At 41.0% G+C, this 27,497-nt stretch overlaps 1 protein-coding gene across 1 annotated transcript; it reads left to right on the forward strand.

Annotated features, from left to right (window-relative positions):
- The first annotated feature begins 122 nt into the window (after positions 1 to 122).
- Positions 123 to 27,181, forward strand: LOC148853528 (uncharacterized). The gene is made up of 12 exons (XM_088984955.1): positions 123 to 818; positions 1,372 to 1,500; positions 1,644 to 1,736; positions 1,959 to 2,038; positions 2,886 to 2,999; positions 6,259 to 6,332; positions 7,463 to 7,539; positions 25,318 to 25,401; positions 25,483 to 25,575; positions 25,666 to 25,773; positions 25,984 to 26,058; positions 26,376 to 27,181. Exons 1-12 carry the CDS (start codon positions 534 to 536, stop codon positions 26,832 to 26,834), a joined length of 1,671 nt encoding a protein of 556 aa, XP_088841081.1. The 5' UTR covers positions 123 to 533; the 3' UTR covers positions 26,835 to 27,181.
- The last annotated feature ends 316 nt before the right edge of the window (positions 27,182 to 27,497 follow it).

Raw genomic sequence — 27,497 nt, forward strand, 5'->3', positions numbered from 1 at the left:
GGAAAATGCCACATGATTGATTAATTAATACATTTATAATATCGATTGATTGGTCACGATTTTTTTAGATATCATATCATAATCAAATCTCATGTATGGCCGGGGCTGGACTTGAAGTGTTAGGTCCAGCCCTGCCCTAAAATTTATTAGCTTGATGTAGGTTTTGGTCTACCAGACCTGCACACAGGTCCAAGCCCATAATTTCCGGGTGTGACTGAAAATGAACACCCCTTGCCCTTGGGCCGTTGAGGGGGCGAGCTGCTTGTTTGCGTTACCTGTTGGGACTTCAGAAGAATGAACATGGCCTAGTCAGATGGTTTGCCATCTGATGGACCGTTTGGATCGGTAAAATCCAAATTGATGCACTCAAGATTCAAGATCCACGGTTATTAACCAAAGACCCCAAGCAGGGACCGCTACAATCCTGCTACCGCGTCCTTTCGTCCCACAGAAACCCTAGAACGGAATTTGAAAAACCCTGATAACATCAATATTGGTATTGGCAGCAGAAGCAGAATTGCAGGAAGAAGAAGATGCCTCTAACAGAATATAATGTAGAAGAAGCTGAAGAATCTACTTTACCAAATGAAGACGAAGGCGAAGAGCTTTCATGGTCGTCGGACTCTGATATAGCAGATGCTCTGGATTGGCTGGACACGAAAGACGATAACGAAACCATTGATGGAGCCTTTTCTCTCTCATCGAGGCGTCCGAACGCTCATGGCGGGCTTCTCTCTCGTCCTTCCTCATCTCCTCTTCAACCTCTATCTAATCGCAACCAGAAGTTTTTCAATCACATTCGAGCAGCACCCTTGGAGGTATGCCCGCTTCTTCTCACCTGTTTTGTATAGAGCTTCGTGTTTTGAGCTTTAGTACGGTCATTGGATCTGGCAGTCTTGTTAGGAAGACTCGATAGCCCGAGGATGGGTTATTTGGTAGTAGTTATTAACTATTACAGGCCTGAGCCTGACCGAGAATTTAATTTTGTGTATGCCAATTGTTGATTTTCCGATTTATCCGTGTGACTAGATGATCATTGCATTAGTTGGTACTTGGTAGACTAAAAAACTCATATTGGTTGCTTTATTTGTAGAATTTTAATAAGACAAAAAATTCATTTTTTAACCAATGGAACAAAAAAATCTGGGACTGTAGCTGTTGCTTTGGCTCAGTTGATAATGCCAGTTTAGGGCTATAAACATTTAGACTGGACTACTCTAGTCAGAGTGGAACTGACTTCCTTTTGATCTTCCTTTTCTTTTATTTTTTGACAATTGCCCGATATTTGAATTGTTAACTTCGTTTCCTTTCCTAGTATTACAGTGCTGGTTTTCTTTTTTATATTTTATTTCATGTATATTGATTTTGTAGGAGTGGGAAGGAAGAGTGAATGTTGGCATGTCAAACTCTGTAACAACTGCAATTCGCGAAAGCGTTCGAGAGATGGCTATTGGGAAAACAAAAACTACCGAGAAAGCAGACCGTGCCACAGTTGAGCAGGTTCGTATTTATAAAGATTATGAGGTAGTATGGAAGGTTAAAAAAAAACCATTCGTTTCACAACAGTACGTACACGATACATCTCCTCCTTGTTGGTGTCTGTTACATGAGAAATAGTTATATACATATAATGTATTTTTCAGGCCATTGATCCAAGAACTCGCATGGTTCTCTTCAAAATGCTCAATCGTGGAGTATTTCATGATATCAATGGTTGCATATCAACAGGGAAAGAAGTAAGATGATAGTACCCTTGAATTATATGTTATCTAAATTTTTATGGTTTCGTTTATGATTTCCTTCTATGACATAGTAGCCTAGTAGTTTATTTTATTATCATTAACTGCATTTGGATATGCAATAACCATTACATACTACAATTAAAATTTTGGAAAATCCTTGCAATGGCATAAATGCAGCTCTGTTCTCATCCGACAGTCATTTTATTTCTCCCTCAGGCAAATGTTTATCATGCAACAAAAGCTGATGGTCAAGAACTGGCGATCAAAGTATACAAAACTTCTATTCTTGTATTCAAGTAAATCCAACGAAACTTGCGTTTTGCTGTTATGACAGTTGCATTTTACTCTCAGTTATTATTGTATAAATGTTACTTTATTCTTAATCAATTGTTATGCTTCTTCTCCTGTTGGGTGCCATTAAGAAGTTCATGGCTTTGGACTCCTGATTCCTGACAATATATAGAGTAAATGGAACTCTTAATGCAATTGCTTCACTGATAATAATATCTACGAGAATATGTCTATTTGCATGCATAACAATTAATGATTGCAGTTTTTTTAGACAATTAATTGTCAAAAGAGACACAAAAAGAGGACAATAAGGTTCAGAGTCAGTAAACAAATACAGTAATATACATTAGATTTGTTAATCACTATGGTTAAATAAGACATGTTAAATGTAAATTTAGTTCGTATTTGTCTTAAGAAAAACTTGGTGGGGTTTCTATAATATTTCTTTTAGGGTGCAATTTTTAGAAGGCAAAAGGCTGCAATCATGTTGTGAGTCAAAACTCCATAGAACATTCAGCCACGACAAATTCTTTTTTCCTTAATATTGTCTATGCAGCTTTTATTGAATTGTAAACTTGTTTTGTTATATTTAACATTATCTAAGCATATTTTTCCTTTCACCTTCCCCCTCCCCCCAAATTTGGTGTTCTTTATTCACAGCAGGGCATTAATATTGAATGAGTTTTGTTGGATGCAAAAAACAGTTTGGGCATTTAGGTTCCATTTTCATCTTTCTTATCCACTATATTTTTATGATTCAAGCTCCAACTAGCTGATGAGTGCCCAAATATCTTATCCATGTACATTGTATAAATGGTGTAATTCAGATTTTGCTTTACTTTACCACTCCAGAGACAGGGATCGGTATGTTCAAGGAGATTATCGTTTCAGACATGGATACTGCAAGCACAACCCAAGGAAAATGGTGAAGACTTGGGCTGAGAAAGAAATGAGGAACCTTTTGAGGTAATCAAAATGTTATTATCTTTTCATCTAGTATTTGGTGTCTGCATTGTCTTTTGCAAATGTGTACACTTTAAAGGCCATTATCCAATGTTGGTCCCAGCTATCTGCGGTCTTGGGAGGGGAGTACTGGTTATGGACCTAAACCTAATCTTTGACATGTTTCCTTTTCACAAAGTGGCTGCTCTTAAACCCAAACTTTTGTTACTTGTTAGCCTGAGATTTTACAGTTAGACCAAGCAGTATCCCCTACACGTACACTAAATAGTGGTAAAACATAAAGGTTATATCAATAAAGTAATCTACTAAAAATTTCAACTAATAATTGCTTTAGCAATTGACTAGTTTATGTACTACAGCTAGTTTGTATATTTGGCAAACTGTGTTAGGAGTGTTTAAAATTTTAAGGTAGCATATGCCAATAGCTATATAACTTTCTTTCACATACTTGAAAGGAAAACTTATGCTAAGCCAATTATGGAGAAAACACAATTTAACAGGATTTCAAGAAAGCTGATGTAATCAATTGGGTGATTCAACCCTGGCTCAGGTGGTCCAGATTTGGGTGACTCCATGTGTGCAATCAATTGGGTTAAACTTTTATGTTGTTCATTGGGGAATCCTGGGTCGTCAAGGATGGGTCAGCAATTGCATAGTCATACTTCCCTGCATAGATCTTGTAGGGATTAGTGATTTGAAGAACCTTTCTTTTTTCCTTTCTTTCTACAAGGGCTATTGTCCTTCACCATGGAATAAGATAGGATCACCATGAGGTGACTCAAGACAATGGTGGGATGGATCAAGGACTGGTCCCAGATTCCCATATCCTTTGAGTCATGGTTATCGGATGAAGAGAAAGGGTAAAATACAAAAACCTCTTCTCAAGTTTCTGACAATAATAAAAACCTCCCCTTTAGTTTCATTTTAACAAACACCTCCCCTAAACTTTTAAAAAAGTCAACAAAAACCTCCCTTCCATTATGGACCCCGACAGAAAATTATAAAGCTACAAAATTACCCCTATTAATGTCAGAGCGTTTTTTGCATTGAATCTTTTGGAATTGCAGATTGACTACACTCATCCACGTGTATGGTCTAAAACTAATACTTATTGACATCAATGGCTCTCCCACCTTCTTCTCCTTCCTATCCGATTTCACAAACTGGGTTACATCAAAACCACAAATTTTTATTATCTCTCACAATCACAATAGCGTTATAATTGTCTCCAATATTTTTACTTAGCCCAAGCATAGACTCCTCCTCCTCCGATAATCAAATCAGCTAATCTTCAACAAGTATCTGCTTCTCTGCAATTGATGAACTCCCACAAATAACAAAGCTCTACGATTATTCCATGCTATATCACCTTTCCATTCTTTCAAGTCTCACCATCGGCATGTATCAAAAGAAATGGGTACTGATTAATCTTGATTCACAGTACTCCCTCTTGCTTCTTTATCATGTTTGATGAACTTTTTCTTTCTCCACTTTACTACAGAAGTTCCATCGTGACTTGCCTCCAACGACAGTATTCACGTATGGAACCTCCTAAATGGCCGCTACTGCTCCCGGTTCCACAATCGAGACTCTCCTGAATAACCACCACTTTTCCCGGTCCATGATTAAGACACTCTGAGGAGTACCAACTTATGTGATGTGGCAAAATCATCTCCCTCAAAATCACATACTCCCATGGGATCGAACTGTCCCCACTGCCTTTCCCAAGAACGGTGGCATTCCCACTATCATCCATCTCCACAGCGGTGTCCACGAGCCACAAAGTGACAGCAGCACCTTTGCTTGGTTCACCTCCATCTTCAGAGACATCGGACCCACCTTGTCCTAGCAGACTTGCACACTTAACCCCAACGTCCAACATCCCGGGAACCTCAGGTACCACGATCATGCGCTTGTCTCTGTAATGACAGATGAGCTTCAATAAAGCATCATTTTCTTCCTAAATTATAGAACAATAAATCGAAGGAATGCCAAGTGGGGAAGCTAAAGAGGAAGAAGGGAAGATAAGTGTGACATCTAATCGCACGATGAGACCAGATTGATATATACTTATGATAAACAAGGGAAGCTTGTCATTTATAACGTCCTCCGTGATATGAGCGACAACAAGGCCACTCATTGCTCTGGTTCCTCTCCTAAACAGAGTTTTCATTCCTTGCAGAATAGCCAAAGAATCCCAAACCCCAGCTTTCGTTGCTGTTCTTGGTCTTGGTAGAGATGCTGCCAATACCCAGGTTAGAATGGGTATTTGAAAAAAAAATGATGCATCAACTTAACGTTTTCCGTCTAAGTTAGTGATGGAAGGGAGGTGTTTGTTGATTTTTTTTTTTTTATTTCAGGGGAGGTATTTGTTAAAATGAAACTAAAGGGGAGGTTTTTATTATTGTCAGAAACTTCAGGGGAGGTTTTTGTATTTTATCCAAAAAAATTCAATTCTTTGATTTCACACTAAGGCTCTTTCAAATTCTGAGACAAGCCAATTCTGCTGCTAATAGGCTTGCAGAGGGGGAGCCTTGAGAGGTGCTCTTTTCTCTCTCTCTCTCTTTTTTTTTTTTCCTTTTCTTTCTGGAAAAGGTAGAGATGAAATTTTTAGGTGATTTTATGCCTTGTTTTTCTGTTAAAAAAGTTCTTTATTTGCCTTGCTGAACCGAATGGAGAAGAATTTACAGAACATTGTTCCCATGCATGACATGGAAGTAGTGATGCCAATTGAGGTTTAAATCTCATTACTATATTCTACATATCATTCTTGGATCAGAGATGCCAGAAGTAGAATGGTTCAGGACTAAGACCTTTAACTTCCTCAAACATATCTCAAAAGGAGTGATTTGGTTCTTCTAAGACCTTTAACTTGCAATTAGTATTCAAGTCACTTTTTAGCTAACCTTCCCACTGAATTCGAACCTATTTTGTAGTGAAAGGACCAAATCTTAGTTGAGTTCTACTGTTCTAGTAGGTTGCATATGTTCCCAAGGAAATCATAAAAATCAACCAACCTGCCCAGGTCCAAGCCCAGCCTAATTTTGCTAGAGTTCAGTTTGAGGCTTTGGGCTTTACCTTTGGTTTGTTTGGGCCTCAGGCTGGGGCCTAAATTTTAGGATTGGGTAATTGGGCCTAAACCCAGCCTGGTCCACCGCCCACCTATGTTGTAATCCATATTTGAAGCAATCTTGCCTTCCAATTATATATGAAGAACATTCTTATGGTTTGATGTTTTGAAATGCAATGCTCTGTACTGCAGGTTAAAGGCAGCAGGAATTAGGTGTCCAACTCCATGCCTTTTGAGGCTTCATGTTTTGGTCATGGAATTTATAGGTATGGGTTTGTTTTTCACTTTTCCTATCCACATTTTTTGACTGATTCCACTATCCCTTTTTCTTTGGAGGTTACTTCTTTCTTCTTTTTTTCCCCTTTCAGAATGTCTTTGACGCATATCTAAGTTTATAAGATTAGTCTGTTTATTTTCTACTTTCTATTATCTAGATATATAGGATCAAGGGTCCCATGATGGGAATAAAAGTCACTATGTATATTCAAAATGCTTTCAAAAAGTGATAGCAACATGTGCAGAGGTCGGGACGTAGCATTAGTTGCTTCCCTTATGGAGTTCCACACCTCCTCCAAAACACAATACAAAGAAAGAAAAAGCAAAATAAAAAAAAAAGGATTATGAAATTATGAATGAAGGATATATGATATGTAAGTTTAATATTACTAATAGGAGTATAAATCATGGTGCACTCGGGATTTGTATAGAGTGTTGGGCAGTTAAGAAACAGCATGCCTGAAAAATGAGTGGCAGAAATGAGAATGCTTAGATGGATGAGTGGTAAAACAAGAAAGGGCAGTTAAAAATGAAGTCATACAAATTAACCTAGGAGTAGCTCCAGTAGGTTATAAAGTGAGAGAAAGTTGATTGAGATGATTTGTTCACAGGCATAGAAGATCACCTACAACACCTGTTAGAAAAAGTGATCTGTTACAAGTTGAAGGTGCTAAAGGGCTAGGGAGATACCAAAAGGGACATGGATCCATGTAGTAAGATATGGTTTAAGTGCTCGCAATTTAACAATGGATATACCATTAAACAGAACTGATTAGATTGTCCACTTAAGCTGATATTCTGATTTACCACATTGTCATCAGTAATCCATGTTAGATCACTGTAATAGTCTAGTCAGAATGAATTATTAACAACCACCAAATGGTTGGTCATGATTCTAGCACGTGCTTCAAACATTCTAGCACTCTTTGTAGGCTATAATTACCTGACTTATACTCAATAGCCAGGATTTTGCAATAACTAGAACCGTAGTAGCTTTCTCATTGCTCCATGTAAAATCTTCTTTTCTGTCTTTCCATATTTCTTGGAATGGTGTAGGATTTAAAATTGGTACTTCCACATCAGATTTATCCCGATAATTCTGTATTTTTATGCCATACAGGAAAAGCAGGCTGGGCTGCACCTCGTCTCAAGGATGCTGCTTTATCTCAAGACAAAATACGTGAAGGTTATGTTGAGGTGTGTTCATTCATATTGCTCGGATAATGCTGATAGTTACAAAAAAGAGGAAGAGATGCATTGGTCCATTTTTGCTGCTAGTTCAACTCTACTCAATTAAGCTTTATCTTAACTATTTTGGGTTGGCTACATGTGTCCTACTCCATCATTCCACTGCATCCAGAACTATTTGTTGCTCTTATATATGTCTTGTAGAATTTTGTTTCAATCTGAATTATTTTGGCTGATTGCTGAACACCCTAAAAGTGTACTCTTATTCTTGCTAAAATTTTACTTGAACGTACTCGTGGTACCAATTACCTTTTAATTCTAAAGATTTTGTCAAAAGTTCACTTAGAAATTTCTTGTGATCCATCTTTGCATACACTGATACACATAAAAAATTGCCTCTGCAAATTTTTGTTCTTATATTTTATTTGTTAGTGTCATATTGTTTAAATTTGTACTAAACTGTATCATGACCCTATTTGATCTCATTGTATAACTATAATGCACATCAATACAGACTTGATACCTGAGGAGAGCCTTGGAAGGGCCATCACCCAATGCTGCTCCTGTCTATCCTTGGTCATGGGGGGTATGGACTGGACACAGACCTATCTTTTGCCTATTTTGCATGGAGTGGCCACTCACTCAAACCTGGAAGTGATATACTTTATACTTGATGAGAGGTCCTGAATGTGCTGATTAGAAAAACATAAAAGGAATAAACTTGAACAGTATTTGTTGAAAACAAAATTCAACTAAATATTTATTTTTCTTTTTTGTTGAACAATCTTAAAAAATAATAAATGGATTAACTACGTAATGTATAAGCTCTCAGAGATTCATTCAATATCTGCAAGTTTTATAGATTTTTTTTTCCATTTAAATAATTTAGCATTTATGAACATGTATCTTTTTTAAAAAGTTGGTGATTAGAGCAAATCCCATTTTTAATAAAGAGACACACCTCTAGTGAATGGACCAATAGTAATGTTTTGAAAAGATGGGCGCCACTATGCACAATACACGTGTACTTCAACTGGATACTTGTCTTTTTACTAGGGGCTTGCTTCGTTTATCAAAATTATTTTGTACCCTAATCAGCATTCTTAAATGAACTCTGTATTTCTGCAATGTTGTCTGCACACCTTGTAGTTCTTAATAGAAGCGGGTTGCATTTATGTTTATGTTAAGACCGCTGAAAACAGAACAACAGAAAATAGTTAGTCAGTTTTACAAGAGAAGGCCACGTCAGCACAACTAATCACCCACTTGCAACATTTGTAAGAGAAAGGAATTAAAGAATGTAAAACAGTATAAATAGTGAAGTACAAGGGAAATAAAGGCATGAATCTTTTGGCACTAACTCTCTCTCTCTCTCTCCCTTTCCCTCTCCCTCTTCCCTACCATCGAATCCAGGAGGTTGGCTCCCTCAAAGAGCCCTGAGTTAGGCAGGTTCCTAACAAGTTAGTATCAGAGCTAGCATGACCAACACAAGAACAACATCAGTAGACGCCCGGGTAGATCAGATGGAAGTAGAGATCCATCGAATATCATCAAACCTCGAAGAAATGAAGGAAGGTTTTACCGCTCTCCTCAATCGGCTGGAGCAGGGGTCAACGAACAACGACAGAGGAAGCCAAGAGGAGCACAACAATGAAAACAACCGCAAAACAGGGTCGATGGCAATGAGAGCAGCAAAAATCAACTTCCCCATCTTCTTAGGCGGCGACCCGATTCCCTGGATTCTCAGAGCCAAGCGATATTTTGATTACCATGAGACACCTGGGCAAGACAAGGTGGCAATGGCTTCGACGCATCTTGAGGGGGAAGCTATCCTATGGTTTCAGTGGTACCGACGGGGACATCCTTGTCAATCTTGGGTGGACTTCACCAATGCCATGACTATTCGTTTTGGATCGTCGGGGTTCGAAGAGCACAATGAGAATCTTGCAAAACTGTGGCAGGTGGAATCGATTAAAGATTACTAGATGGAATTTGAAAAACTGGCCGTGCGAGTCCAAGGGTGGACGGAAAAAACGCTAGTTGGAAGCTTCGTTGGCGGCTTGAAGGAAGAACTACGACTGGAAGTAAAGGCGATGCAGCATACTTTGTTCATAAATGCAGCAACACTAGCAAGATTGTATGAAGACAAGTTCGCTCGAGCAAGAAGGGTACATCGGCCATGGGATCCGGTAACCTGGACAACAACACAAGACAAGGAGGAAGGAATATTGGGTTCAGGCCCATTGGTTCCCTTCAAACGGTTGACTTGGGCCAAAATGCGGGCCTATAGAGACAAAGGACTTTGCTACCACTGTGAAGTGAAATTCGGGTCGGGCCATCGGTGCAAGAAACAACAAGCATTTCTCCTTCAAACGGATACCAAAGAGGAAGACGACTTCACTAGTTGCGAGGAATCTGACCCTAGGTGGGAAATATAACCCAATGGGACACCTGAAATATCTCTACAAGCCCTTATGGGACTTGCGTCCCGACAAACAATTAGAGTTGTCGGGTTGATCCAAGGGCGCCATGTGTCAATCCTCATAGATAGTGGCAATTCCCTTAACTTCATAACTCAAGTCTTGGTAGATAAAATGGGACTCCCAGTTCAACCAACAATGGCTTTTATGGTTCATGTGACCAATGGTAATAGCCTATCTTGCAATAGTATATGCATGGGCTTACCACTAAAGGTTTAGGGTCACCAGTTTTCAATGGACCTATACCCCCTTCATCTCAGTGGAGCGGACGTGATGTTAGGCATTCAGTTGTTAAGTCAATTAGGTCCCATGATCTTTGACTGGGCTCGTCTTACCATGGACATCACATCGGGGAACTCTACAGCCCATCTACTAGGGCAAACATGCATGGGTCCAAGGCCCATCAGTCTTGCAACATTAACGAAGCAAATGGGAGATCCGGATCAGCCCATATTCATGCACATGGACTCAAGTTGGACCAGCCCATCCTTTGCTAACAGCAGCTCAAATGGGCATGGAGACTACCAAAGCCACCTACGACAACTCCTCCAGCAATATGGTAGCGTGTTCAAAGAACCCCAAGAGCTTCCACCATGCTGAGAACATGACCATCACATTCCTCTCATGCCAGGAGTCGCCTCAACCAATGTAAAGACCTTACCAATACCCTTACTTTCAAAATTTTGAAATTGAGAAGCAAGTTCAAGATATGCTTGAGGAAGGAATAATACAGCCCAACCACAATCCATTCTCTTTACCGATATTATTCGTCAAAAAGAAGGATGGGACGTGGCGATTTTGTATTGATTATAGGGCCCTTGATAATATCACCATTAAAGACCGATCTTCAATACCGATCATTGATGAACTACTTGACGAACTTAGTCGAGCCACCATATCATTAGATAAGGGTACATAGGGAGGATGTTCACAAAACGGCTTTCAGGACACATGATGGCCACTATGAGTTCTTGGTCATGCCATTTGGGTTGACCAACGCTCCAACAACATTTCAAACCTTAATGAACGACATATTTCAGCTATATTTACATAAATTCATTCTTGTTTTGTTTGATGACATATCGGTCTATGGCCCTAATTGGGAGAAACATCTTAATCATCTACAAGTCACAACACTTAAGGCCCATCAGTTGTTCGCTAAAAAGTCCAAGTGCTCCATTGGACAAAACGTAGCTTATTACTTGGGACATGTAGAAAACGAAACTGTAGCAGCCGACCCGGATAAAATCTCCAGTATAATAGGCTGGCTGCAACCCAAAAATGTGAAAGAATTGAGGGCCTTCTTGGGCCTGATAGGGTTTTATCGCTGTTTCATAAAAAACTACGGCCTAATAGTTGCCCCCTTGACCCAATTATTGAAACGAGATGCCTTTCACTGGTCAACCCCGGCCCAACAAGCTTTTGAGCAGTTGAGACATGCTGTTTCGACACCTCCAACATTAGCACTGCCCGATTTCACAAAAGACTTCATCATTGAATATGATGCCTCCGGTCAAGGGATTGGGGTTGTCTTCATGCAAGAGGGTCAACCGCTAACCTTTTTCAGCAAGGCCTTAACATCACAAAAGTTGGCCAAATCAGTTTATGAATGAGAATTAATAGCAGTGGTCTTAGCAATTCAACGTTGGCGATCCTACTTGCTCGGCAGATGGTTCATAATTCGGACCGACCATCAAAGTTTGAAGTTCTTATTAGAGCAAGCAGTCCTAGCACAGGAACAACTACGGTGGATATCCAAACTGTTGGGATACAACTACACAATTAAGTACAAAGCAGGAGCTGCTAACCGGGTGGCTGACGCTCTCTCACGACACCCACAATCATTTCAGCTACTAGTATCTTCCCCAACATCTCCACTCATATCAACTTCAAAAAGGCCCAAGTATTGGCAAATCCATCACTGTACCCCGGGTATACCATCAAGGATGACCTACTCTTCTTCAAAGGGTGCCTGGAAATCTCGGCAGATTCTGCTCATCTCAGGAAGCTCCTTGAATTATTCCATGCCTCACTCATAGGTGGCCACTCCGGCATCCTACGAAAACAAAAACGCATTGCCACACAATTCCATTGGAAAGCATGTGTACATCCATCCAGAACTTCATAGCCGAGTGTGCAGTATACCAACAAAATAAGTTAGCCACTACAACACCAGCAGTCCTCTTGCAACCACTCCCAATCCCATCCCAAGTCTGTGATGATATATCAATGGATTTCATCACAGGATTGTTCGTTTCTGCTGATAAAACGGTTATCCTTGTGGTAGTGGATAGATTGACAAAATACAGTCATTTCCTACCTCTATCACACCCATTTACAGTAGTCACAGTTGCTGAATTGTTCCTCATGGAAATTGTGCGCCTTCATGGGCTTCCCAACTTAATTGTGACCGATAGGGACCCTATTTTTATGAGTCGTTTCTGGGCTGAACTTTATCGTCTGCATGGGGTTAAACTCTTCAAGTCAACTAGCTACCACCCCCAACCTGATGGACAGACGGAGGCGGTCAACAAGAGTCTTGAAACATATCTGAGATGCTTCGCAGGAAATCGACCAAGACAATGGGCGAAGTGGATCCACTAGGCTAAGTGTTGGTACAACACCACTTTCCATAGTGCTACCGGGATGACGCCCTTCTGAGTTCTATATGGTCAGGATCCTCCCCCTCTACTTCTTCATGAAAAAGGGACCACCATAGTAGCAACCTTAGAAGAACAATTGACACAACGAGATGGGGTGTTAAAGGAGCTTAGAAATCATCTCTTGTAGACACAACAATGGATGAAGCACACTTGTGATAAACATCACAAAATTGTCCAATATGAAGTCAGTGATTGGGTGTTTCTCAAATTACATCCTTTCAGACAGATTTTAGTAGCAAGCCGATAGTGGAACAAACTTAACCCACACTATTTTGGACCATTTAAAATCCTTGAAAGGATAGGGTTTGTGACATACAAGTTGGACCTCCCGGCAACATCAAAATTACACCCTCTATTCCATATCTCCTTACTGAAGAAAGGGCCGAAGCCAGGAGTCATTACAAGTGCTACTCTTCCCACATTTTTAGATGAAGGACATGTGCAGACTGAGCCACCCCGCATCATTGCTTTAAGATGGGTGCGCCGTGGTGGGTGCAGACTAAGCCAGCCCGCATCGTTGATTTCAGATGGGTGCGTCGTTTGGTCTAAACTCCCAGAAGATGCAACCTGGGAATCCTACTTGGATCTACAATCAAATTTTCCCACATTAGACCTTGAGGGCAATGTCTCTCTAAAGGAGGGAGGGATTGTTAAGACTACTGAAACAGAACAACAGAAAATAGTTAGTCAGTTTTACAAGAGAAGGCCACGTCAGCACAACTAATCGTCCACTTGCAACAATTGTAACAGAAAGGAATTAAAGAATGTAAAATAGTATAAATAGTGAAGCACAAGGGAAATAAAGGCATGAATCTTTCGGCACTAATCTCTCTCTCTCTCTCTCTCTCTCTCTCTTCCCTACACTCGAATCTAGGAGGTTGGCTCCCTCGAACAGCCCTGAGTTAGGCAAGTTCTTAACAGTTTATCTAACATGGGCAGCCCAGTGTATGACGTTCCTGCCAATGCAGGGTTTAAGGTGGGACAGATGCACGCAGCCTTGCCCTTGGAGATACAGAGAGAAGCTGTTTCCAACCAAGATTTGAACCCTAGTCACCCAGGTAGCAATGGTGCAAACCAACTGTTGTGTTGTGCCAAGGCCCACCCTCAACATGCTAGTCTTTAGCATATTATTTTGTTTATGCACAATATGTATTCTTAAATTGGAGTGGTCATTATGGAAGACAAGAATCACGAGGGCTTTGCACCGACAAGGAGATGGAGAAGATTTATCAAGGTGGAGAGTATAGAGCTATTTCTGGAAGAGATGTTCCATCAGAAGGAGTTGACGGTGAAGATTAGAGAAAGATCAAGAGGGGTGGTGTTTCTGGTCGGTGAAGCTTTGGTGTGGTTTCAAAGCTTTCTCGATGGTGCAGTCAATGTGGACTAGACTGTGGGGGTGGAAAGATACGTTCAAAACATTAAGGAAAGAGTATGTTGCAGAACGAAGGAGAAATTCCAAAGGGTGGTTCATGATGTTAGCAGAAAGATTTGAAGAAAAAACAAATAATTATCATACCTGAAGGAAAAAAGCTGGAGGGTTGGATAAAGGTAGCAAACAAGATTCACTAGTTTGTGGTAAGAATTTGGACCAAGGCAGTGCAGGAACAAACTAAGAAGCTTGTTGTGGAGGAAAATACATTGAAAAGGAAAGAGGACTTGAAAGCATGGAAGGAATTTTTGGAGAAAGTGGGGATAGAAGAAAAGGAAGAAAATAATGCAGCTACGTCGGTTGTTCTCTCTATGCCTATACCAAAGATATTGGTGGAAGGGGAAATAGGTGGTTGGGAGCAAAAGCTAATTTTATCAACGAAGAATGAAGTGAAGGATTGGAAACCAGTTTTGGAGGAGGTATCGAAAAAGCTAGGCCTGAAAAGAACAGTTATTCTAATCCCTTTTTCTGTTAAGAAGGCAGTTCTAGATGTGGGTTTTGCATAGGTGGAGTCTACGACTGTAGAAACAAAAGAGGGGCCGATAATGGTTGAAAACCGATGCCCTTACTACAATTCAGTGGATATCGCAGATGGCTGCTTCCAAGTGAAATTGTTTGAATTGCCATTCAATCTGTGGCAGAAATCCATCCTTAAAAAGGTAGTGATCGCCATGGGAGGGGTGCTTGTCCAATTCAAAAAACTGGATCTTAGAGAAGCTCGATTAAGAATTGCGGGTGTCAAGTCGGAAAGAGTACCGCGATCGATCGAAATTTTTGCTAAAGGTTTCTGGAGCAAAGTGTGGGTAGTGTCGGAAGTGGAAGCGTCGCTCTGGAGTAGAAAATCAAAGGTTGAAGAAGAACAAGACGTAGTAGGGTGGGTGACATGTGGGGGTGTTAGGGGAAGAGAACGAGGACACATAAGCAAACAGCTGGAGGGTGTGGCAGCAAAGAGGGAGTCATGCATTAAGAATAGGGCTTCAAATAACTCCTGTAGCAAGGCGGGGTTTTACTCCTACAAGGAAGTCCTAAAGTCGGGAGGAAAGTCATGGGGTGTGTAGGGCCCACCTGAGAAGGAGAAGCGACAGGTCTGTTCCCAAGAAGAAGCGGCTGAGAGGAAGGAAACTTTAGATCTAACCGGGGTTAGGTCCAATCATCTGGTCCACACAGAGGGAGTCCAGCTGGCATGAGGGGCCGTTAGTAGTCACGTGAGGTTGGGGGGTGTGTCGATGGGAGATCAAAGTTTTGGTCTATCTTCGTTCCCAACCTCTGAAATGGCTATCAAAGGCAGGAAAGGGGTCGAACTGAAGAGGAAGCCTAGATCTAACTGCTCGGTGGGGGCATCCAAACCCAAGATTTTCGAAACAGGGGTGGAAAGAAGATAGCGACATGTATTGTTTAGGGCATCGGTTCTCTGCTTTCCATTTGTTGCTTCTGATCCCATATTTCTCAATTTTCAGCTATTGTTTTCCTTCGTAGTTCATTGGACTCTTTAGGGAACCTTCAAAACCATCTGCTTAATATCAAAGATAGGGTAGGACAAAAACTATTGAACCATCTCTTGCCAATGGACAAACCATTCTATGAAATCATTCATTAGGCTCTTAAATCCGAGTCCAATGGAGAGAGGCTGAAGTGTAGGATTGTTTCAAAAGGTGAACAGGTGGAAATCTGAGTTGAAGGTAGAGGCCAAGCGATTTTTGTTTGATCTTGGAAGGGCTGGAGGTAGAAACCAGCTGAAAATTAGAGAAGACAGAAGGGCGACAGTAATTCTAAATGATGCAGTAGTTCTGTGGTTGAATGGTTTTATCGATGGAGTTACTTATTCTGTAAGGAAGGAAGGTTGGAGGAACTCCCTAGGAATCCATAGGAAGAGATTTGAAGTAGAACTGAGAAGGAATGGAAAAGGCTGGTTCATTAATGTCACTGAACTCTTTGATAAAAGGAGACAGTTGATGTGCTTTCCAGAAGGGAAGGAGGGACAGGGCTGGTTGGAGGTTGCTAATAGGTTACAGGAATTTTTGTTACATACTACTGATGGACTATAAAGGTGCAGGATGCAATTTTGGAGGTGTCCAGTGAGCATAAGCCCAAGACTCAGATAACAGTGGACAGAAATGAGGGAGTACTAGAAGTTCCAAAACAGAGGTCATCCTCTGGTGGAGAGATATTCGGCAGTTCGATGGAGGTTAAAAGATTTGTGTTGAGGCGGAGAAAACTATTTTGGAGAGGAGAATGGTAATATCAACTACAAAAGAGGTGAAGAACTGGAGGAAACTGCTGGACACAATGGCCTGTAACTTGGGAACTTCGGCTAATTTAGCTTTGAAGCCATTCTCTGAGAGGAAAGCTGTAATCGATGTTGGTGAAGAAGATTGGGACTTCACTATCTTTGAATCCGAACTGGGTTTGCTTCAGTTCCAGAAGTGGAAACCCTTCTGTAATGAAATGGAACAGCACTCGGGAAGCCTTTCACTTAGTTATACCTTCAAGACCTTGTAGCTACCGAGGTCAAGGTTGTGGGAGTGAAACCAGAAATGATACCCATATCTGTTGAGGTTGCTGGTATCATGTGGCTAGTTTCGGAAGTGGAAGCATCTCTTTGGGGAAGGGGTTCCAAGGTTGAAGATGCAGACGTGGCAGGCTGGTACACGTGGTGTACACTCGGTGGTGAATAACAGGGGCGCGCAGAGAAGTTAACTAAGGAAAACCAAATGTCAAGTAATCTTATTAAGGAAAAACTTTCAAAAATTTTCAAATTAACTAGTGAGAAGGTGGGCCGGTTTTCATTTGCTGACGTGGCCAAAAGAAGGGGTGGGTCGGTCAATTATAAGGGGCGCATGGGTGACTCCGAACCAAACCAGGCTAGACCCAGTTCTTTTTTGAAGGTTTTAGCTGGCCCACGTGACTATTTAAGTGATCACGTGGGTAGGGGCTTGTCTTGTGTGACACTAGACCGAAAGAATGGTCTAGTTTCTTCTCCACTAAAGCCTGTTTGGGCTGGTTTCGACCAGACATTGAAGTTGCAGTGGTCCTTGATGTGGGCGCCGACAGCAGCAGCAGTAATTTAGTGTTCTCAGCAGCAACAATTTATTGTTCTCATCCTATCTTATCTATTCAATATTCTTACCTTATTTGCTTTCAGTAGCAGGGATTAGTAGGAGTCTTATCTATTCAGTTATCTTATCTTGTCAGTTCAGTAGGATAGATTAAGGGAGTCTTATCTTATCTAATTACAGTTCTTATCTTATTTTATCGGTTCAGTAGGATAGATTAAGGAAGTCTTATCTTATCTTATCAGTTTAATAGGATAGAGTAGTAGATTAGCAAGGAGTCTTCCTAAAAGTAGGATTCTACCTCTTGTAATCTCCTATTTAAGGAGCTGATATTATTCAATTAACATATCGAAAATTTCAGTCAAGAAAGAGAGCAAGGAAAGTTAGGTGATCTCTTGGACAAATCACCATTAGGGCGCCAAGATAGGTTCATCAAGAGCAGGGAGGAACAAGGGAAAACAGGAGGTTTTCCCCGTGGACCAACCCGTGACGAGATCCTATTCCTGGGCCCATAACAACTTGGTATCAGAGCAAGGCGTAATGGGTGACCTTGAGCGATTGACGTCTAGGGTTCATGATTTGGAGCACAGACTTGTGGAAAACAGCAAGGGGGTGCGCGAGATCAAGGACGACGTCCGAGAATTAAGGCGCTTGATGGAGTTGTACTTTTCCAGCAAGGAAAGGAACCCAAAAGGGGTTGCAACCACAACCGGTCGCCGATCAGACATGGCAGAATCGTCCAGCAAGCAGCAGGTCGTTGCCGTAGTGCAAGTTAGCAACACCCAGAATGTTCCGATTAAGTAGGAATCCGGTGTCATCGAAGATTCCATCGACGAGAGTTCAAAGAAGAACAAGAGCAACTACTCCAAGGTCGTCATCGCTGGTGAAGGAGCTTGTATGCCTCATGTTGCGGCTGCAAATGTTGCAAAAGAGTGTTTGTTAGCTGCAATCAGATCAGTTCCTAGGGCTGCACATATTTGGGTGAATCTTGCTAATGCATACTATTTGGCTGGTGATCATAGAAGTGCTGGAAAGTGCCTGGAGAAGGCATCAAAACTGGAGCCTAATTGCATGTCAACTCGATATGCTGTTGCGCTTCATCGTATCAAGGATGCAGAAAGGTCTCAAGATCCCATTGAAGAACTTTCATGGGCTGCGAATGAAATGGCTTCAATACTCAGAGAAGGGGACTCTACAACAATTGAGCTTCGGATAGCATTGGCAGGACTTGCCATGGTTCACAAGGCTCAGCGAGCTCTTTACGCACTAAAGCAGGCAATAGAAGAGGATCCAGATGACGCTATTCAGTGGCACTAGCTTGGCCTTCACAATCTTTGTACTCTACAGTTCAAGACATCTCAGAAGTACCTTAAGGCTGCAGTTACCCGCGACAAAGAATGCAGCTATGCATGGTCAAATCTTGGTATCTCACTGCAGCTATCTGAGGATGAACCCTCTTCATTGGAACCCGATCCAGGAAGGCAAAATCATTCCACCTATCCGGGATTCCTTTGACTGTGTTTCAAGACACCCATCCTGAATTCAAGCTTGAGGACAAGCTCGTAGTCTAGGAGGGGACTAATGATGTGGGCGCCGGTAGCAGCAGCAGTAATTTAGTGTTCTCATCAGCAACAATTTATTGTTCTCATCCTATCTTATCTATTCAGTATTCTTACCTTATTTGCTTTCAGTAGCAGGGACTAGTAGGAGTCTTATCTATTCAGTTATCTTATCTTATCAGTTTAGTAGGATAGATTAAGGGAGTCTTATCTTATCTAATTACAGTTGTTATCTTATCTTATCAATTCAGTAGGATAGATTAAGGAAGTCTTGTCTTATCAATTCAGTCTTATTTATCAGTTTAATAGGATAGAGTAGTAGATTAGCAAGGAGTCTTCGTAAAAGTAGGATTCTACCTCTTGTAATCTCCTATTTAAGGAGTTGATATTATTCAATAAACATATCGAAAATTTCAATCAAGAAAGAGAGCAAGGAGAGTTAGGTGATCTCTTGGACAAATCAATTCATCAAGAGCAGGGAGGAACAAGGGAAAACAAGAGGTTTTTCCCGTGGACCGACTCGTGACAAGATCCTATTCCCGGGCCCATAACAGTCCACATGCTCAGAGGAAGTTTTGCAAGGTGCAGAGCATTCCGTCTCAGGCTGGCGAACTCCAAGGAGTGCTCAAGCTAGTGCGTTTGTTGGGAAGGAAGCGGTTTTTGATCGGGTGGCTTGCAGTGTGGAGGGGGTTGATGAAGAAGGTGAATCGGATGGCTCTACCAGTCTATATAGTGTAAGGAAAGAAATCTGGCAGCTAGAAGAAGTGGAAGACACACTATACCTAGGGCGCCTCTTTTCGAAAGAAGTTGGAAATGAAGTCCTTCTTGGTGAGAAGCCCCTAACCATTGGAGAAGAGGTCAAGTTAGCAGATTGCAAACAAGTGCGTGGGGAAGGAAATCTGCTCTCAAAGATGGAAGCGCCTTTGTCGAACCAGTTTGCTAGGCAGGATGTATGTAAGGAAGGAATTGAGGCTTCCCAATGGCAAAACAGGAACACTTCAGCAAGGAATAAATAGTTGGGTACAGAGAGTAGGCCATGTGATTTACAACAGAGAGGAAATTTACCAACCCAGTTCCATTCCCATTCTAGAGGATGAAGCTCATGGTGGAGTAGAGGAAACAAAGGAGAGGAGTAGAAGAGGTGAGGGTAGGGGTAAAGGTGAAGGGGCAGAGGAAGGTAGAGATAGAGATACAAGACTTTGGGAAATTTTTAGGAGGTTGGTGGATGAGCTTGGGGAAAATAACACACAAAAGGAGAGGGCAGAAGTTTTAATTTTTGGGGTAGGAGGAGGTGAAGAAATAAATGAGGATGGGGGCTCTGAAGGGCGAGAGGTTACGAAGGTGGATAGTGAGGATACCGTGTCAGATTTTTTGCGGAAACTGGGGTGCAAATTAAAAGACCCAAATGATCTCAAATTTATTCTAGAAAAAAAGGAGGAGGTAAGGTGAGGAAGAAAAAATTGAATGAGGTTGAAAAGTTGACGAGAGATTTTGGAGGTTGTGCTGGTATCAAGGGGGATAGAAGGAAAGGGGTAAAGTATTGAGGCTTTGAGTTTGAAGGGAAAAGAATAACTCAGTAAAATGAAAATTGTCAGCTGGAATGTTGGAGGGTTGGGTAGTGCTAGAAAGAGGGCAATAATTAAAGATGCAATAAAAAAGGTTAACCCAGATATAATTATGATTCAAGAGTCCAAGAGAGCAAAGTTTGATGCTAGGTGGGCTAGGAGTATATGGAGAACTAGGGGGGTTAGTTGGACTATGGCACCTTCATGGGGATTTGCTGGGGGAATAATAACTTTATGGAAGAGTGAGGTGTGTATAGCAATGGAGGAATTAATAGGCCAATTCTCAATTTTGTTGAAATTTAAGCAGGTGGAGGATGGATATGAATGGGTGTTAACAAATGTCTATGGACCTAATGATTATAAAGAGAGGAGGAATCTTCGGGAAGAATTGGGGGATGTAAGGGGATTGTGGGATGGTCCGTGGTGTTTAGGAGGCAATTTTAATGTAAATAGGCTTTCCGAAGAAACAAATAATCCTAGACAGAGGGTGACCACGAGCATGAGGAAGTTTAATCAATTTGTGGAAAGCTTTGAACTTAAAGAAATCCCATTTGCCCGTAGTAGTTACACTTGGTCCAACTTACAAGTGAATCCCATTTGCTCTAAGTTGGATAGGTTTCTTTTTTTGGTGGATTGGGAGGAACATTGGGGTAGCTTGGCCTCTAGAGCACTTGCAAGAGTAACTTCGGACCATTGGCCCATCATGATTGGTGTGGAAGAGATGGGAAGCACAAGGCCTGCACCTTTCAGAGAGTGACCCTGTAGTCGAATGGAAAGGAATGAGGTTCCATAAGAATATACAACTATTGAAGGGTTAAAATCAAGGAATGGAACAACTTAGAATTTGGGCGGTAGGAAGAGAGAAAGCAAATGGTAGTTGGTCAATTGGAAGATTTGGATGGAAAGGAGGGGAGGGGAGAGCTAACACAGGAGGACAAAGAACAAAGGTGGAATCTGCGGAAACAACTAGAGGATGAATTGTCCAAGGAGGAAGTCAGTTGGAAACAAAAGTCAAGGTGTAGATGGTTGAAGGAGGGAGATAGGAATACAAAATTTTTTCATTGTTTGACAAGCGGGAGAAGAAGGAAGAATTTTATTTCAAACTTGGAAATAGAGGGGATAGCCTTATCTGATTAGGGGGAGATTGCTAGGGAGTTTGTTAGCCACTTTAGGTCTATATACAGAAAACCCTTAAGTAATAGGGTTTGGATTGAGGGGATGGAATGGCCAAGGATGAGATCAGAAGATAAGGAGTGGTTGGAGAGAAAATTTGAGGTGGAGGTCAAGGAGGCAGTATTCTCCATGGATAGATCAAAGGCTCTGGGCCCAGATGGTTTTACGATGGCATTTTCCCAGGATTGTTGGGAGGTCTTGAGGGAAGAGCTAATGTTAGTATTTGAAGAGTTCCATAGAAGGGGAGTGATTAACCCGGCGTTGGATTCCACATTTATTGCTTTGGTTCCCAAGAAGAGAGAGGCAACACATCCAAGGGATTATAGACCTACTAGCCTAGTGAATAGTCTATATAAGATCATTGATCAGATTCTTATAACAAATGAGAGTGTGGAGGACTTCACAAGAGATGTAAGAAGAAGGGGGTAGTCTGTAAGCTAGATTTGGAAAAAGCTTATGACTTGGTGGACTGGTCCTTTTTGTTGGAGGTGATGACTAATTTGGGGTTGAGTGATAGATGGTGCAGATGGGTGTTGGGGTTTATTAGGTCTTGCCACTACTCTATTTTGGTGAACGGAACGGTGGTAGACTTCTTCCTAGCATTGAGGGGAATAAGACAAGGAGACCCCCTTTCTCCTTTCTTGTTCACCTTGATTGCGGAAGTATTAGGGAGTCTAATCTCTAAGGCAGATTCTAGAGGGCTAATTAAGGGTGGGAGAGTTGGTAGGGAGAGGCCACTAACACACTTGCAGTTTGCAGATGATACGATTTTGTTTTGTGAGGGGAGGGACGTGAATTAAATTAGAAATGTGAAACTTACAGTACAACTATTTGAGCAAATGTTCAGTCTGAAAGTTAATTTTGATAAAAGTGGTGTTGTAGGTGTGAATATGGGGGAAAGTGAGATCCTTGAGTGTGCAAATATTTTGGGTTGTGGACTTTCGAATTGGCTTTGATTTAGCTCGGTCTTCCTTTGGGAGATAATCCTCAAAAAGGAAATTTTTGGACTCCTGTAGTGGAGAGGTTTGAAAAGAGACATGCTTCTTGGAAGAAAAACTACCTATTTCTTAGGGGAAGAATTACCTTAATTAGGTCTACCCTAGCCAATCTACCCATCTATTATCTCTCAGTCTTTAAGGTACCTGGAGGGGTTTCTAGTAAGTTGGAAAAATTAATGAGGGACTTCTTGTGGGAATCGGGGGAGGAAAAAATGATCATAGGGTTAGATGGGAGATGGTGTGTAGGAATAAGCAGGATGGAGGGCTAGGCATTGGGATTATTAGGAAGAGGAATTTGGCTTTGCTAGGGAAATGGCTGTGGAGGTTTTCTATGGAGAGGGAGAAATTGTGGACGAAGATAATTTGTAGTATTCACGGGCTTGCAGAGAATGGTTGGGGCTCTGGGATTCCGGCCATTGCTACAAGAGCATCACTTTGGAAATCCATCCAAGATGTTTTGCCTCTCTTCTCTCCTTGGATCAGGTATGATTTACACACAGGTAATCTCATAAAATTTTGGGAACATGTTTGGGTTGGGGAGACCCTTTTGAAAGAACAATTTTCGGCTCTATTTGCAATCTCCACCCTCAAAAATGAACCAATTTCCAGTTTCCTCGTCTCCTCGAACTCAAATTCCGGGTTTGCTAGGAACTTGGGTTTGAGAAGAGCACTCAGGGACACAGAACTGGTTAATGGTTCATCTCTTTTGTCCATTCTTGAGGGGATCTTCTTGGAACCCACAAAGACAAATAGTAGGATATGGTCTTTGTCTCCCTCTGGATCCTTCACTTGTGCATCCTTCTTTAAAGTCCTGATACAACCAGAAATTCCTTTTGGTCTGTCATTCCCTGTCAAGGAAGTGTGGTGTAAACCTATACCTCCGAGGGTTAGGAGCTTTTGTTGGGAAGTTTTCCTTGAAAGAATCAACACAGGTGACCTACTTCAAAGAAAAAGACCCAATAGCTGTTTGTCTCCACACTGGTGTGTTTTATACAAAGCTGTTGGTGAGTCTGGGTACCACTTACCAATATCTTGTGTTTTGGCAAAAAAATATTTGGGATTGGTTTGCTTCTTTATTTGGGTGCAAGTGGACACCTCCAAATAGTCTGTAAAGCTTGTTTTCCTCTTCACCTATTGAATGCTCAACGAAAACATCAAGAATTATGTGGAGATGCATGAGAGCTGCTGTTTGTTGGACACTATGGGAGGAAAGAAATGGAAGAATCTTCTCGGAAAAGGAGAGAGGCTTGGAAACTTTGGTAGTGGTGATTCATATAAGAGTAATATACTGGCTGAAGACAATGAAGGAGTTTACAGATTTTTCAACAAATGATATGCTAAGAAAGTGGAAAGAAGTTGCTAGCTCAGTTACAAGGAAGAAGACTTTGAATCTCTTGTGGAACCCTCCACCTCATGGTTTTGTCAAACTAAATTTTGATGACAGTAGCATGGGGAATCCAGGGCCTTTGGGTATTGGTTGGGTCCTAAGGGATGAGAGAGGTAATGTAATAGCTATGTTCTCATGTCCAATTGGAGTGGGAGACTCGTTGAGGGCTGAGGTGTTAGCAGTGTTGGAAGGGATACAAAGGGCCAAAGAAATTCAAGTCAAGAAACTGCCTATAGAAGGAGATTCTGTGATTGTTGTGAATTGTCTGAAAGAAGACACTTCCAAGATGTGGAGCTACAGCAATGAGAAAAGAAAATTCAAGTGGCTGATTAAGGATATGGAAGTCCAATCTACTTGGGTTAGAAGAAATGCTAACTCCTTTGTTGATGGATTGGCTAGGCAAGGAATTTTTAGAAATTCTGGGTTTTGGGCTCAATTGTGAGGGTCCGAGTGTTTAAATCAGTTGTGCTTCTTTTCTGGGGAGTTAAGTATCTTTAGCTCCCCTTCCCTGTAGCTTTTTTCCTATTTTAATGAATTATGTGGTTATTGATCAATGAAAGAAGATAGCAACATGTATTGGTGCAGTTCAGAAGAGGACGAAGACTTTTCAAGCTCCGATGAGTCATACAGCATAGAGAGTGTGTTTGAACAAGACTTATGCTGTGCTGGAAACGGAGGACTATGTTCTTCAATCTCCAGTTAGAAGAGCAACGAGCTCAGAGCCAGCTGGGCAGCAAAATCTTAGCCGTGCAGGTCTATTCTGACCAGGAGGACGATACGAACAAATAAGGGGGGGAGCCGACCAAAACCAGCGGCAATCACAAAGGTTTGACATCTCGAATGAGGAGAATAGCCAGAGGTTGAGCGCAGACGCACCAACAAGGTACTATGCAGAAATCTATGGAAATGGGAACTTGAAAGCTAATAGTTGAAGGTGACTCCAAAATAGTAATAAGTTGGTTAAAGCAGAATGAGAAGATTCCCTGGTTTTTCAGAAACAAAATCAAACAATTCAAGAGATTCTCAAGGGATATGCAGCTGATATTTCAATGGGCTCCTAGGTCGGCAGATGGATTAGCTGACCAACTAGCAAAGCAAGGAGTAAACAGAGCAGAGTGCTTCTGGGCTCAGTTGTGAGACTGAATTTTTAATTGTCTATGTATTTCTATTGATGGTAGCCGAGGCTGCCCTTGTTTCTGTACTCTCTTCTTTCTAAGTAATAAAATTTTAATGTTTATTACTGATAAAAAAAATTGTATTCTTAAATTGATTTGCCAACATGTTGATGATAATATTAATAACAATGTATTTAGCAAATTCTGCTGCAAGAGAATAAAGACAAAGGGGCTAACTGTGGAAGCTATATATGATTGCCTCTTGTTCACTACTCCTGGTGTTGCATTTATAATTCTGATGTTGTCATATTATTATGCTTTTAATGATTTTATGTGAATAACATTCTAGCATTTCTGCTGATTAGATGATTGTCGCAATGAGAACCTTATATCAGAAGTGCAAACTAGTGCATGGAGATCTCAGTGAATATAACATACTTTATTTTGAGGTAGGCCCTGTGCTTTACATATTGAATTTATTTTTACCAAATTCAAAGACTTAGCATTATGTTTTGACTTTCATTTCCCAGGGTCACTTGTACATCATTGATGTTTCTCAAGCTGTGGACCTTGACCACCCCCATGCCTTAGATTTTCTACGTGAAGATTGTGTCCATATTTCTGTAAGTTGATTCTAGAAGTAAATGAGGTTAGCGTGGTGTGGATGGTGAAATAATTAGACCTACCATAATCAAGTATCTGGTGTTCTGCAGGATTTCTTTAGAAAGCATGGAGTAGCTGTTATGACAGTTCGAGAGCTGTTTGATTTCATAGTTGATCCATCTATAGCTGATGAATCTATGGACAACTATTTAGAAGAGGTTCAGTGTTTTATCTAATCTGTTATTATGCAAAAACAACTATTCATTGATTGCCTAAAATTCTGAAATGGGAGTCTTAATCATGGAGGATGGGGTTGAGGGGAAGGCATGGGGCAGGGATGCCTGCTGTAAACCTTTTGTGCATGTTTTTTTTTTTTTTGAGCCTTGTCCTTTCTGAATTTTACCATACTCTGCCTGGAATACTCTCAGATTCAGCAAAAAATTTTGGCAAGGGAAGATGTGATATCTGCAGAGGATGAAATTGCAGATTCTGTCTTTGTCCAGGTAATTAATCATATTGTCATTCTGCTTGTCACGCTAACCAAACCAAATAAACAATATTTCTCTATGTTCTTTTTTCTGAAATTCATCTCTCCTAAATTTTTAATGGTTCTCAATTATTCATACCCTAGCTATATTGGCCAACAAGATTTTTTTGAGAGTTGAATTTACAGAGCTGGAAGATTTGCACCTCATCTGTCACTACATACCACTATGGTTCATTTGATTCAGCTCAGTCAACCTACACAGTGCTTAGATGAAGTCGAGTTTTTTTTCTTTTTTTTTTTTTTTTGCTCATGCTTTTTTGGATAATTCCCCAGGCATACATTCCAAGGACACTGGAACATGTGAAGAATGTTGAGGAGGATATAAAACGCATAACAAGCGGGGAAGATACAGGGGGTATTTACTATCAGACTGTAACAGGACTCAAGCAAGCTCTTTCAGAAGTTCAACCAACTACAGGCGAAGGTGCCAAAAAGCTGCCCCAGCCACATGAAGAAACTTGCACAGAACTCATTGATAGTTCAGCTGTGCATACCGGCTCTGCAAATAGTGAAACAGAGACTGAAACAGATGAAGATGAGGACTCAGATTCCTTGGAAGGGAATGGTTCAGCATATGAGTTAAAAATACCAACACCAGTTGATAAAAAAGCTGCTCGGAAAGAGAACAAGAAGAAAGTGAAAGAGGAAAAGAGAGAGGCCCGCAAGACTAAAGTTCCAAAGGCTGTCAAGAAAAGAAAAAAGAAGTTGGCCAAAGCCAACAAGACAAGGTAGCTGGCTAGCTGCTATTTTAATACCTTAACAGGCAACATCAAACGCCACATATGACAAATAATGCGAAGGCCCCCGAGAACCAAGATTCAAGAAACATCCTTTTTAGATGTTTCCCCCAACCACCGAATGCCACTTCCGTGTGCCTAAACCAGTGTAAGTATGGTATCTCCGGTTTAAGTGAATCTGGCAAACCAAAAACATATCGTATGTTCAAGTTAAATAACGTATATATGACACAGGGACAATGATAATGCAAACGCGGCTCAAAATATCACAATGTAATGCTGTAAAAATTGGGAGTTGAGTATTTTTGTTAAATAAAAAAACAAGCGACATAATTTTCAGCATGTTCAGCATTAATATTATAAATTTGCCAAAATGCCCATTTATGGTTTGAATATCTAAGACGTAAGAGAATAAAATTGTAAAATGATAGATATGGACATGGTTGAGGCGTGGAGTTGCAAATACTCAAAGGAAAGAGTAAAATGGATAAAACATGTGAAGGGTAGTTTTGGTGTTATTGCCTTATGCGTCGTTCATTTTTGTAACCCAGTAAGTGTAAGTTTGCTTAACTGGGCAAGTGTTTTTACAAGGGCATTTTTTTAATCAATTGTAACTTGCCAAGAATTTGTTTCGAATTGATGAGTTACGCAGGTAGAG

The sequence above is a fragment of the Nelumbo lutea genome, chromosome 4, assembly GCF_056320005.1.
Source record: "Nelumbo lutea isolate HS-2025 chromosome 4, American lotus-T2T, whole genome shotgun sequence".
In the NCBI taxonomy this organism is placed as follows: Eukaryota; Viridiplantae; Streptophyta; class Magnoliopsida; order Proteales; family Nelumbonaceae; genus Nelumbo; species Nelumbo lutea.

Excerpts from the sequence above, each read along its gene's own strand:
- LOC148853528 (XM_088984955.1), top strand. The coding sequence starts at position 534 with ATGCCTCTAACAGAATATAATGTAGAAGAAGCTGAAGAATCTACTTTA. Across the intron at positions 1,737-1,958 it reads GCATATCAACAGGGAAAGAA|GCAAATGTTTATCATGCAAC; the intron begins GTAAGATGATAG and ends TTTCTCCCTCAG. Across the intron at positions 2,039-2,885 it reads ACTTCTATTCTTGTATTCAA|AGACAGGGATCGGTATGTTC; the intron begins GTAAATCCAACG and ends TTACCACTCCAG.